Source organism: Mauremys reevesii, linkage group 15 (genome assembly GCF_016161935.1).
Source record: "Mauremys reevesii isolate NIE-2019 linkage group 15, ASM1616193v1, whole genome shotgun sequence".
In the NCBI taxonomy this organism is placed as follows: domain Eukaryota; kingdom Metazoa; phylum Chordata; order Testudines; family Geoemydidae; genus Mauremys; species Mauremys reevesii.
In genome coordinates, this window is record NC_052637.1 from 20,940,875 (window position 1) to 20,955,238 (window position 14,364).

Sequence of the window (14,364 nt, forward strand, 5' to 3'; positions counted from 1 at the left end):
TTCTGGGGTGACCAGATGTCCCGATTTTATAGGGACAGTCTGATTTTTTGGGTCTTTTTCTTATATAGGCTCCTATTACCCCCACCCCCGTCTCGATTTTTCACATTTGCTCTCTGGTCACTCTAGGTGCTTCATTGCACTGCTAGTGGCCGTGTGCTGCTCTAGGGCCACCTTTTGAGTGAGACACAATTCAGGGCTTTCATACTTGCAACCGTTAACAATGCTCGGGCGCCTTTGCAAGAGAAGGAGCAAGAGCCCTGGTCTCTTCCTGGCCACATCCCCACTTGGTTAATACATTCTGTCCTCTCCATTGCCTCAGCGGCTTAACTTGGAGAAGTTATTCTCCACTTCCCATCCTCAATGGTGTCATGGCATGTTGGTGCAGAATGGCTGCATTTCACAGCTTGGGGAGTGGTGCCTGTGCGTGAGCTCCTTCTACCTTCTGGGAAGAGTAATGTATTATGGCTGTTGGAAGCACTCAGATGCGATGGTGATGAGCACCAACATGAGAAGCTGGACAGGCAGAGAGAGAGTGTGTATGTGGGGAGAGATAGCAAGTGTGTATGGGGATAGAAAGAGACAGATTTCAGCTATCAAATATATTTGAAATTGCACGTGTTGATGAAGATGGTGTTACTGAGCCTGTGGCTGGCTGCAGCTCTTGAATTTCTCAGTGCTGGAGCTAATCAGATTTCCCTTCTGATGCTCATGGTACTGTTAACATTTCCATTTCCCATTTCTTTTTGTGATTGTTAATGCTACAAGGGAATTGCTTCCACACGCACTTTCTGCAGAGATCTCACCCTCAGCACCTCCTGCCAGTACTGGGATGGTGGGGCTGACCGCAAGTTACCTTGGGCTGTTGTTACAGAATGGTTGCGGGGTGGAGGGGGTGGGGGGCTAGTAGTGAACTGGCTTTGACCGGCTGGACTGGCTTACAGCCACTCGACTGGATTAACAAGAAAAGAGATATGGAAGGCCGGAGAGTGTTGACTGTGGGAATAGAGAGCAGTAGTGTTTCCTGCCAGAGCCTGCTTGTGGGTGAATATGCCCCCCCCCCCCCGCAGAAGGAGATGATGATGATAGCAGCTAGGAGAATTGCTTTAGATGAACAGTCTCACCTGCGGACCCTTGCCTTGTGGGTGCCCAGGAATTCCCCATGCTGGAGCAGCGCCTGCTACAAGCCCTCAAGGACAAGGCTGGCAGGTCCGGGACTGTCCGTAGCAGAAGGGGCGTAAGCATTGATGCTTGCTTGGTTGCTGGAAAGCACATATTTAGTAATGCGTGAAGGCTGGGAAGCTTATTATACTTTGGCAATAAAACCGGTTATACTTATGCACCTAGTGTGGCTTCATTGAGTGAATCCGAGCCCCCATTCCTTTGGCTTGACACGGGTCCAGAAATTCCAGTCCTAGCCATTTGTGTCACTGTCGCTGACAGCAGCGTGCCCAGGGAGAAGTGTCTCTTGCCTGGCACTTTAGAGATCCTCTTCTTGGAAATGTGAATGCAGATTTATTTTAACTCTTTATTTGGGGCAGATACTCTGTAGATATGTGTAATCTTTTTCTCTGCTGGCTTACACCTTTCCTTACAGACTCTCTGTTGCAATGATCATATTTTAGCCACAGAGGCCTTCATGCAGTCCATGGACATCACCTCTATATTGGCTGGGGATAGGGAGAGTCATTAACCCCCTCTGGTGGGTGAGGGCATCGGTTCCCCAGTGTCTCTGGATAGAGTGCAGGCAAGGACACCAAAGGCAAGGCTGAGGAGTGAGGTGCAGTTTGGTTTCCAGTTAGTACCCCAAGAAGCAGTCAAGGTCAGGATCACTAGAGAGGAGGTGCATGTAACAGAGCCTGAGATCGTATGCAGAGTTAGAGGAGAGGTGTCGCTTTCTGACTGCTGCAAAGCCAGGCATGGGTCTGAATCTGAACTGTGTATAAAGTAACCACCTGGGCCAAATTCTGTACTCCGCTGTGCATGCTGATGTGGGAAGATATTCACTCTCCCCAGCCGGGATAATGTGACGGCCATCAGCTCAGAATCTTCTGGAACACAATAGTCCTCTTCCTTCCCCTCCTGCCCCCCACTCCCCTGCGCCTCCCAGGGAGAGGTTTTCCAGGGGCAAAAAGCAGGAGTGGCCCCAACTGCCTCTCAGTTCTGTCTGGCAGCGGGCTGGGACCTCACCCCCAGCCGTCAATGCTCCCCTGCTTCTGCCCCTTTGGTTGCTCTTTACAGAGCAGTGTTTGTCAGGGCCTGCACCATTGTGGACATGGTCTGGGCTCAGCTCTCTGGGGCTGCATCCCTGTCTCCTGCTGTCACTCTGCCAGGATGATTTCCCCGCTGAGATGTTCTCCTCACCTCAGGGCCTTGGATCATACAGGCTGAGGTGGCTAAGAAAGTTGACATCGAGTCCTGTGCATAATGTGACACTGTGATGTCTGTTATAGACACATGTTTGATGTGTCTGGTGCTTGGGAGGAGGTCACAACCCAGATGGATGGGTGTGGTGGGAAAGAGGGGACTATGCTTCTTTAAAATGATTGTCCCTCAGGACCCACTCTCCTCACCCATCTTGGGAGTCTGATTAAAGCTTTTTACGGAAGGAGCTGAAGGGTGGTTCGGGCCATGCTCCCATTTTTACCCTCAAACCCTACAAGGGCAACTGGGATCTAGTAAACCCTGCTTTCTAGAGACTCACACAGCTGATTGTGCATAGTCCAAAGGTTGTGATTCGGTTTGTGTGCAATCACCTCAAGAATCCTGGGTATCCGGCAGGGAATCATACTTGCCAAAACATCAAGTAGCATTTCTAGTGGCGTATGTGAAGATCCACTTGCTGATTTATTGTTTTGGTGCATATTTCACGTGGCTTGGGATGACAAATTATATTACCTGTGAAGTAAATGGGAGTTATAGCTGCTCAGCATCTTGCAGGATGTATCCCATAGTAATTAGCAGTGGCTCTGAGCAATACAGTTCTTATTCTGAACTTCCCCATAGTTCAAGGGTGTTCCGAATTTGTTTTGGGCTGATATGTAATATACTTTGCATTTACAGAGTTAATTTCACCCTACATAGGGTGACCAGACGTCCCGATTTTATCGGGACTGTCCCGATATTTGCTTGTTTGTCCCGCGTCCCGACCAATGTTAGGTCGGGACACTGGACAAACAAGCAAAGGCTCCGGAGCCCGAAGGGCTCGTGCCCTCCCCTGCCCCGACTCCGCCCCCTCCTTCCTCCATTGGATCCTTCCCCAAATCCTCGCCCCCATCCCCGCCCCCTCACTGCCCCATTGTCTCCCTCCCCAAATCCCCGCCTCTTTCCAAGCCTGCCATGCCCAGGAGACTCAGGGGAGTGCGGGGCCGGGGTGAGTGTGAGTCTGGCCTTGCCCCGAGCAGGCAGGACTCGGGCGCGGTACCTGGAGGGAGAGTAGGGGGGCGGCCCGTGGGGCCAGGCGGCGGCTGTTCTCCCCATCTGGGCAGGGGACTCGGGAGCAGCCGCTGCTGCAGCTCCCACTGCCGCGGGGGGAGGAAGTGGCCAAGCACGTGGCGCTCAGCGGCTGCGGCTTTGGTGCCCAGGCCCGAACCCCCCGAGCCCGGGCCTGCTGCGGGGCAGTGCGCACACTGCGCTCAGCCCCTGGCCAGTCGCGTCTGGGCTGGCTGCCCAGCTGGTGCAATCCCGTGGCGGAGGCATCGGCAGCCCAGTCCCGTTTGTTCCCCTGCAGGACCCGAGCGGGATGCAGGGGGCTGGGGCCTGCTGCCCCCACTCCGAGGCCGCCCGCAGGATTGCACCAGCTGGGCAGCCAGCCCAGACGCGAGTGGCCAGGGGCTGGGTATGCGCAGCGTGCGCGCTGGGTCCCCGCAGCAGGCCCGGGCTCGGGGGGTTCGTGGGCGCCAGAGCCGCAGCTGCCGAGCTTGGCCAGCGGCCGCTTCCTCCCCCCGCGGCAGTGGGAGCTGCAGCAGCGGCTGCTCCCGAGTCCTGCTGCCCAGGTGAGGAGAACAGCCGCTGCCTGGCCCCGCAGGCCACCCCGTACTCTCCCTCTAGATACCGCGCCTGAGTCTTGCCTGCTCGGGGCCAGGCTGGACTCACACTCACCTCGGCCCTGTGCTCCCCTGAGTCTCCCGGGCCTCCCTCCAGCGCTTGCGGAGGGAGGAGGAATCGGGGGTGGGGGATTTTTTTTTTTTTGCTCTGCCCCCGCCCCGCCCCCCCGCATCCCGATATTTGACCTGGGTGATCTGGTCACCCTAACCCTTCATGACCCTATGGTTCTATGATTCTAGGGATCTCATGCACTTTATACATATTAATTGTGGCCCTGATTCAGGACAGTGCTTAACCATGGGTTTAAGTCCCATTGCCCTTAAAGTTAAGTACATGCTCAAGTGCTGTCATGAGTAGGATGCCTTCCTGAATCCGGGCCTAATTCAGTAAGCCTCACAACACACCTCTGAGATAATACTGTATTCTTCACCTTGTACAGATGGCTTAACTGAGCCATAGAGAGGCTAGATGCCTGACAACAAGGAAGTGAGCCACCTGGGAATAGAACGCAGGAGCCTGGCTCCTTGGCTTCTGCTTTAACCACTCCAACATAGCAAAACTGTAGCAGCTAGTAGCTGTCACAAATGATTCCCAGGGGCATGTCATATTTCTGTCCTAAATGGAGTTCACTAAACTTTTCCAGAGTCTGTCATCTATGGAGGAATTCCGGAACCTGGATCGAGATATTGAGGGATCTGCCAAACGCTGGAAAAAATTTGTAGAATCTGAATGCCCTGAAAAGGAGAAGTTCCCTCAGGAATGGAAGAGCAAGTCAGCTCTGCAGCGTCTGTGCATGTTGAGAGCCATCCGGCCTGATCGCATGACTTATGCTGTCCGGTAAGGGTACCCAGTGGCCATCCCTGTTATGTTCTCATTTGGGGGTGGGGAGTGAGGAGACTGTTTAACAGTGTGCTCAAGAAAGCAGAGCTGATTCAGAAAATGTGTTCACATTTATTTAACCTTAATATATGAATCTCACACAATCTTCTTCTAAAAGATTCTTGTTAATGGCCCTAAATGAATCATCTCTAACTGCAGTGCAATGCACCCACTCCACTTAATCAGGATCCTCTTAATCAGGAAATCCATTTCATCAGGATGACTTCCAGGGAACCTAATCATACGTAATAGCAGCTTAAAGAAAACAGTCTGAAGAGCGGACATATATGGTCAAAAATTGGGTGATATCAAACAGGAATTGTGCAGCTTTTTGTACATAAATGGTCTTTTATTCCTAAATCTTTAGAGACGCTTTCCCACTTCACAATAAATTCTCCAGCAATGAATGAAAAAAACACCCACAGAATCTGAGATGAACAGATTGAGCTGTATGGAACCTCTTGTTGAACAGACATGATTTCATTATAATACCTCTGCTTTATTATACATGAAAAATAAAGCACAGCTGCAGCAGAATACGTCACAATTATTATTGTTGTGTCAGTGCCTTGCTGTTTACAAAATCAAATCAAACAGAAAACTCGCCTATTTTCTTATTAATGGGTTTGTCTTACTGCTTTGAATAAGCAGCAGTCTCACTACAGTTACTATGAATGGCTGTGGGATACTATCTACCATAATTACTCAAGTTTTGCTTCACAAACTGTAGATTCAAGAAGAGAAACAAGAACAGGCTGTGACTTCCACAGCAATTGTCCCTTTCATCCTAGCATGCTCTGGTTTTACACATCAGTCTGTAATAGTTAAGAATAAATAACTCTAGCAGAATCAAACTGTATAATTCATTATAATTGATACTAGTTACTAAATTGTTTATAGCTGTTATTCCTTAGATGCTGGAGTAAAGAGATGTCTTATACATTGGGTTAATGGTGGAAAAAATAACACATATATCATGCTGGTTCTAAAAGTTGTAGTTATAAACTATAGCTCTACCCCGATATAATGCGACCTGATATAACACGAATTTGGATATACTGCAGTAAAGCAGCGCTCCAGGGGGGGATAGGGGGTGCGCGCTCCGGCGGATCAAAGCAAGTTCGGTATAACGCGGTTTCACCTATAACACGGTAAGATTTTTTGGCTCCCGAGGACAGCGTTATATCGGGGTAGAGGTGTATGTAGTGAAGGCAAATAGGCAAACTGTAGGCAGACAACACAGAACAGATGTTCCAGGAAAAACTAAAGGTCTTTCACTCATCAGGACTTGTTCCATGTATATTGTTCTTGTCTTCCAGCTTCTGGCATTTCTGTAAGACATTAGTCTTTTACTGAAAAGGTTGTTGAATAGCTTTATACAGCTACACAATCCTATATGTGTGTATATATAGGTTGAGGTCCACATTGTAACTTGCTCCATGCAGGAACTAGATCTCTGTTTGTGCTTGTTCTCCAAGATCCTGACTGAGGCCTTTGGGAGATACCACAGTCAAATTCTAACCCACCCTTTTCTCACCATTGCTCACAACTTTCTCAAACTCCTTTTGGGCTGGATTTTCCTGCCTTGTCTCATCCCAAATATAATTTTTTTTTCTTGAAAGTTTAACATCAGCTAAACTGTTTCCGAGTTTATGTGACTAGGTATTATGTTTTACTAGTCTTCCCCTGTTCATTCCAACGGAAATATTTGTACTCACATTACTCAAAAATGGCTGAACCTAGAAATATGAAGTTTTGCTTCTGATGACAGTACTCCTTGATGATAAGGAAAAAAGAATCCAAAGTGGAAGAAATCAGTTGAGTACAGTTCTGGGCATGTAAAATTGACATGTTAATGTAAATGCATTAAAACATGTTATACTTATTATTGAGTTGTTTTAGAGCATTGGCCATGCACAATAAGGATAATTCATGATGCCTTCACTAAAGACTTCCATATTATAGATGCTTGACTGTAGGGTTCCCTAAAATAACCAAGGACATTACATACAAAATGAACATGAAGCCAGTGTACTGCTAATGCCCAACATTTTCCAACCTGGATACCCAAAATTAGGCTCCTGAATCCACACTTAGGTAGCTAGGTAGAAGTGGCCTGACTTCCAGAGGCTGAAACACTCTACTCTCATGGAAGTCAGACATGTTTTTCTAGAGAAGCCGTTCCTCTCTCCTCATGGTAAACACTCTGCATGCTCAGTATGAGAGCACCCAAGAGCTACCTAACTGCTCCAGAAAGGATCCAGTCCTCACCTGGCTCTCATATCTGCATCCCTACGCCATCTAGATCAACCACTCAGACCTACACTTCTTATGTATTTCTCTTTACATGTGTGTTTGCTGTAAAGATTGCAAAATGTTTGAGTGGGGATTATATGTATTCCACAACAAATGGGTAGTTTTGTGCCATTACATCCATGATGACTAATTATTGGAGGTATTTGTGTTATTTGTCTGTGCATCTAACTGCCTGTTCTTCTGTTCAAGCATTTGTCCACCTGGATCTGACTTTTGGTATGTGCGCGTGTATCTGGAATCTTTTTGCCAGATGTGCCCACTGGAGCTGTACCTGCGCCCAGTATGCCCTCCTTGTCCATACAGAGTTAAACTTCAGGGCTATTGTGTAATACCTTGATAAGTATGTGTTAATTGTTCCCAGTCAACCTCAAAGAGAGTGGTACTATTCACTTTCTGAGTAAATCAAACCTTAATGCAAAGGAAAAATCATATAAATAATTTAAAGCATGGTAAATAGTATTTATAATACTCTGAATAACTTTTAAACAAAAGTTATTAGACAGTAAATCTACTCATGTTCCTCATACAGACTTTCCCTGCTGTTACATATATTCACATATAAAGTTCCAGCATCTATACTTCTGTACTTTAACACACATCAAAACACATCCCCCTATGATCTTCTCTCAGAGATGATTTCTCAGTTTTTGTAGAATGGTCAGAATATGTCATGTGTGTCACCTGGTCTCTTCAGTCCTTTCAAACCCTTCAGAAACTTGTCAGCAAACACACAGTCTGGGAATCTCCCCAGCTAGTGGCATTCTAGCCCCTGGGCTAAGAGCTGCTGGTCCCCTCAGTTGCTGATGAAACAGAAATCTGTAGCCTGTATTCAAAGTGATGCAGGGATTGGGCATGTAAAATATCCATTCCTTGGATCTGTAAAAGGCTCTCAGTCTGGGGCCCTATATTTTCCCCATTAGTCTAGCTAAGTCAGGTAAGAATTTACAGACCCTCACCTCATAGCTGTGGCCCATTCTCTTTAGCTTAGACAGGACCCCATTTTAAAGCAGTTATATGATAACTTGATATCTTTCTTCGATAAGACTACAAGTTTGGTTGATGAAGCTAATAGTGTTGATGCAATATACTTAGACTTCTGTAAGACGTTTGACTAAAAAACTAGAACAATGTAACATTAATATTAGAGATATTAAATGGATTAAAAACTGGCTAACCATCAGGTCTCACAATGTAATTTTAAACTGGGAATCATTACTGTGCAGATGTGTTTCTAGTAGGGTCCTGTACAGTTGGCCCTCCTCCATTTAACATTTTTACCAAGGACTTGGAAAAGAATAAAAAATCATAACTGATAATGTTTGCAGATGAACAGAAGTTGAGAGAGTTGTAAATAATGAAGATGAAAGGTCACTGATACAGAGCAATCTGGATTACTTGATAAGCTAAAAGCAGCAAAGAGTCCTGTGGCACCTTATAACTAACAGACGTATTGGAGCATGAGCTTTCGTGGGTGAATACCCACTTGACATGCATCTGACGAAGTGGTTATTCACCCACGAAAGCTCATGCTCCAATACGTCTGTTAGTCTATAAGCTGCCACAGGTATCTTTGCTGCTTTTACAGATCCAGACTAACACGGCTACCCCTCTGATACTTGATAACCTAGGCTATAGCAAACAACATAGGTTTTAATATTGCTAATTGTAAATGTGTACATGTAGGACCAAAGGATGTAGCCATACTTACAAGATGGGAAACTCTATTCTGGGAAGCAGTGACTCTGAAAATGATTTGAGATCATGATGGATAATCAGCTGAACATTAGCTCCTAGTGTGATGCTGTGACCCCAAGAGCTAATGCTATCCTGGAATTCCAAACAGGGGCATCTTGAGTAGGAGTAGACAGGTTATTTTACCTGTGTATGTGACACTGATGTGACCACTGCTGTCCACAATTCAAGAGTCACAAGAATGATTAAAGGATGAGAAAAACACACCTATCTATGTCTTCTTCCCTCTCCTTGTCTCCCTTTCTTTGGGAGAAACAAACTCAAATGCTGCAGTGGAAAGGAAAAGGTCTATGATGCCTGACTGAAAATATTTTTTATGGAGAGGACAATGAGAGGTGTTCCTGATTCAGAGGCTCCTCATCCTTGGCGGCAGTCTGCTCCAGCTTTAAAACCAGTTTCAGTCAGCGCGGTGGCAACAACAGATGCTACTCCTGAAGCTAAGTGGTCATGTGTGGAGGCTTTGTACTTATGTGACTCCATAGGCACAGTTATGCCTCCACCCTCTTCCAGGCTGATTAAAATAATTTTATCAGCAAATCAAACACACTAAGTATGTACCTGTCGAAGTGCCTCTGAAAGTGAAGACATTTCTGCTTTGGTGGACAGACCCTCAGAACATCACCTATCCCATCAAAGACTCTGGTGGTGGATACGTCCACACTGAGCTGAGGTGCACACTTGGACTGTCTCCAGCTACTGGGCATGTGGCCCTGAGCAGAGTCTCTGTTATACATGAATGGCCCTGAACTCTAGTACATGTATCTAGCTTGCAAGATCTTTCTGTCTCTCCTTCATGGCACCACGACTCAAATCCTGATGGTCAGTGCAACAGCTATGCACTATAGAAACAGGCAGGGGAGAGTGAGATCATCCCTCTTATATCAGGAAACAGGATACATTGGGACTGGTGCATCCTACATCAGATCAGCCTAATAGTTCTCCATCTTCCAGGTATCTAGACCGATTTGTAGATGGACTACGCAGAAAGAGCTCCATCACTCATGCCTGGTATCTGAAAGATTCAGTTCTAGATCAGGTATTCCTGAAATGGGGAGTTCCCTCGATAAACCTGTTTGCTAGTGATGGGAACATGAAGTGTCCAGTGTTCTGCTCCTAAGGAAGAGTAAGCTGAGAGTCTATGGCAGATGCATTCCTGATTTGGTGTGAAGAGAACCTGCTTTATGCCTTTCCTCCCATACTGCTAATTCCCAATGTCCTCAGAAAGATACATCAGGATAAGCCCAGGGGATGATGATAGTTCCAGCCTGGGTGCACCAGTTCTGGTACTGCAGCGTGACGCACCTGTCCATCAGACCACCTCTTCCACTTACGAACCTACCGGAAATCATTTTGCAGAGCCAAATTCTACTGTGGCACCCAGTCCTGGCAACTCTGTATGTGACCATATGGAGGCTGGCTGACTAAGCTGCGTGGACACGAGGTTTTGATAGAGAGCAGATAAGCCTCTCTACTAGGATATAGCAAAGAATCCTGTGGCACCTTATAGACTAACAGATGTTTTGCAGCATGAGCTTTCGTGGGTGAATACCCACTTCTTCGGATGCTTGCATAGACTACTGTGCACCTTCTACTGTGGCACCTTCTGGACTAACAGATGCTTGCATCCGAAGAAGTGGGTATTCACCCACGAAAGCTCATGCTGCAAAACATCTGTTAGTCTATAAGGTGCCACAGGATTCTTTGCTGCTTCTACAGAACCAGACTAACACGGCTACCTCTCTGATACTTGATACTAGGATATATAAAGCTATGTGGAAGAGTTTCTTGATGTGATCTATTCAGAGACACATTCAGCCTTTCGGCTGTTCAGTTCCAGCTATCCTGGACTACTTGTCATCCTTGGAGTCCTCTCCTGACTAGCTCTATCAGATGTCATCTGTTGAAGGTCATTTGATTTTTTTTCCCTATCCCACATTAAAAGAATTTGTAATGGGCTGGTGTCATAGGACATGCCTGCCCTGCAACAATCCCTGCTGGCCAAGTGTGGAGTCACAGATACGTTCTTCCTCAGTTTCCTTCTTTAAGAGTCCCTAGTAACTCCACAAACAGGGCTAGAGACGTGGCTTAGCCCTCCAGTCAAGTCACAGACTTAACCCCTTCCGAGGTGGCACAAGTCAAACTAAAGGGCCCCAACAAAGGAAAAAGTTCCTCTGCCTTCTTTTCTGGGTTAGAGCACTGGGCCCCCAGGCTGGTTTCTGTGGAGTGCCTGGCTTTCTGCTGACCCTGACTCAGACCTTCCATATGGCCTGCTCACACCTTGTGGTTCCACACCCCAGACAGATCTCTCTCAGATCTTTTATGAGGCCTGGGGGTCCATTAATCTCTCACCTGACCCTCCCTTGTTCCTGCCCCCTCAGGCTGGGAAGTAGCTAATTAAGCCACAGGTGAGGGTGGCTCCACCTCCTCTTAAAGGAGTGAGTCACCCTGTGACAACTGAACGTATGTTACATTCCCTACCTGGGACTTGAATGCGGTTGTCCTGCCTTTGATGGGCCCTCTCTTTGAACCCATGTCATTACATTCATTATATCACTGCTCTGTTAAAACAGCCATCACCTCAGCTCACCTGGTGAGCAAATTTCAGGCTTTGAGGGCAAGCCATCCATGCACTGTGTTTCATAAAGACAGGGTTACTCTCAGGACACATCCAGTGTTTTTACCAAAATGGTTTTGAATATTTATATACTTACCGGTGTTTTTCCCTAAACCTCATTATTCTCTGCAGAGGTTAAAATCCACACACTAGATTTTCTTAGAGCTATGTCCTTTTATCTTTCCAGAACAAAGCGATTTCGTAAATCAGCCAGACTCTTTATGGCTTTTGGTGATAAGTCTAAAGGGCAAGCTGTTTCTCTGAAAGACTCTCTAAGTGGGTTACAAACTGCATTAAGCTTTCCCACTCCATTAAATAAACTACCTATTCCCTCCTGAGTTAGGGCACACTCTATTTGGGCTCAGTCAACAGCTATAGCTTGTTTCAGGGAAGCCCTTATTTCTGAGACTTGTGGGGCAGCTACTTAGGTTTCTCTTCATACGTTTACCAACTGCTACTTCCTTGTGGCAGCTTCTAGATCAGATGCCCAGTGTGGCAGGGCTGCTTCTATAGTCATTACTGAGACAGAACTCCAATCACCCATCTTCTTGAGGGGTAACTGCTAGTCACCCACCTATAGTGGGAGACGTGTGAACAAATGCTTTTAGAAGCAAAGGTTACTTACCTTACAGTAACTGGAATTCTGTAAGGCTTGTGTCCACACAGATCTCACAGCCCATCCTCCTAGCCTACTGATATGGAGTCTTTAGCTGAATATTCTATATTAATGAAGAAACTAAGTGATGTTGGGGCTGTTCCATTCTTTATATCCTCACGGTAGGGGACAGGATGGTATACAGGGAGGGATAACTCAGTGGTTTGAGCATTGGCCTGCTAAACCCAGGGTTATCAGTTCAATCCTTGAGGGGGCCATTTAGGGATCTGGGGCAAAAATCTGTCTGGGGATTGGTCCTGATTTGAGTAGGGGGTTGGACTAGATGACCTTCCAATCCTGATATTCTATGATCACCAGTAGATCCCAGGCTCACACATACAAAGCCACAGACCTATGGTGAGATCCATGTGGACAAAGGCATCTCAAAGAACTCATACAGTAAGGTAAGAGGCCTCTCTTTGTTGTCCCACTGTAGGCTATTTAGAGGAGCTTTTAGCCTTCAGGAGTGGGAATATCTATGACACATGTCTTCAGAAAAGAAATGGAGGTTATTTTAACTGTTGTCTGAAAGTAAACATCATAACAGATCACTACTTGCCTTCCTCCCCACAGAGTCCAGATTTCTGCACCTTCTCTTCCCTCTTTAATTTATTATCCAATGTTATTTGCACATATGGGAGCAATTTCACTACTGACTTGGCAAGGCAGCTGGGATAGTGGGAGGACCCTGCCTTCCATTACAAGGCAGGGAAGAGACAGACTAGCTGAAACCAATGGCTTTAGAACTCTGAACATGGGGAATTCCTACCAGGAGTGGAGAACATCACTTCTAGACAGGCTAAGTTCAATTGTCCCACCCACATTCTCTAGGTAACTACTGCAGGCAACATTGAGACAAGGAATGACCTCATTTAAATGGCTTAGATGCTATGTGATCATGTTCCTTTCAAGCACTTTTTCTGGGTGTTTCCTCCTAAAATTAGCCTCATATGTCAGAAATGGGAACTGTACCCCGCCAAGGGGCATGGACTAATAAGATGCAGTTTCTTCTACAACCAGGATCTAAAAGAGTAGCCCATTGGGTGTATGTCAGCCTGGCCTAGAAAGCAACAGTGTCACATACAAATTGTGTATGTGTGTGTGATGCTCTCCTGATGTCTCCAGCTTTGTGTTGCCATCTGCTATCATATGCATGTCTTTGCATCCTGCCCTTCATCATTACTGAAATGAGCCCCATTGGTTTGAAACAGAAGCTTGTCCTTCTTCATCACTGTGGACTGCCCATTGCCCTGAGAGGGAAGTGCGAAGTATAATTATTACTGGGGAACCCCAGAGTTCTTCACAGAGTTTGAGGAGGAAACAGCTGTAGTTTCAAGAGGCCGGTTAATGGCATTGACCTGAGATAGGGGAGAAAATAAGTGGCAGCTGAAAATATTAACTTTGTAAAGGACTCCAGAAAATAGGGATTCTATTTGACTTCCTGTTCTGCCATTCTGTATGTCCTATATTGTTTTGATAAAAGCAGCTAATCAGATTTTGGAACCCTGGAGATGTTCCAGGTGGAAGTAGAAATTGATGGAGGCTGGTAATTTCTTTGATGTCATCTTGTTTATTTACAAGGAATTTATGAAGTCCTGGTTCTCTGAACCCAGGAGCAGAAGGAATTAGGAACAAAAGGAGCAGTTTCTCAATGTACAGCCCCAAGCCTTTTTAGGCAACAGACCCAAAGGCTCTAGTTTTTCCCAGAGTCACAGTGTGCTCGGCTACTGCTTGGCTTTCTTGCTTTTTTACCTCTTAGTCTTTCTCTGTTTTATGTGTCCTCAGTTTCTGTCTGTTCTACCTACCTTCCACCCCACAAAATACAAAACCCCTTCCTCCACTCCACCTGAACTCCTGAGTGGGTTCACAACCCCCATTTGTCTCAGGTGGGGGGCTTCTGATTTGCTAATCCTGACAGTTAATCGATGGTGTGTTCACATCCAGTCTCAAATTGGTTTGTGATCCAGGCAGTCACCAGAACCCCGCAGCATATCTCTTCTCACCACAACACCCCCAAAAAGCCCCTGCTATGGCTGGTTATCTCATCTTTTTTCTCATTCTGTTTGTTTGTATATGTCACACAGGGGCTTCAGAAATACATCTA

General features: G+C 46.4%; 1 protein-coding gene across 10 annotated transcripts in view; it reads left to right on the forward strand.

The window, feature by feature from the left end:
* The window catches only part of DNAH9 (dynein axonemal heavy chain 9), a 370,057-nt gene that overhangs the window by 301,255 nt on the left and 54,438 nt on the right, over nucleotides 1-14,364 (forward strand). For all 10 annotated transcript variants that reach the window (XM_039501323.1, XM_039501326.1, XM_039501324.1 and 7 more), the window contains one exon: nucleotides 4,688-4,881. In XM_039501323.1, the coding sequence (XP_039357257.1) occupies nucleotides 4,688-4,881 (194 nt within the window). The remainder of the gene's footprint in view (nucleotides 1-4,687; nucleotides 4,882-14,364) is intronic.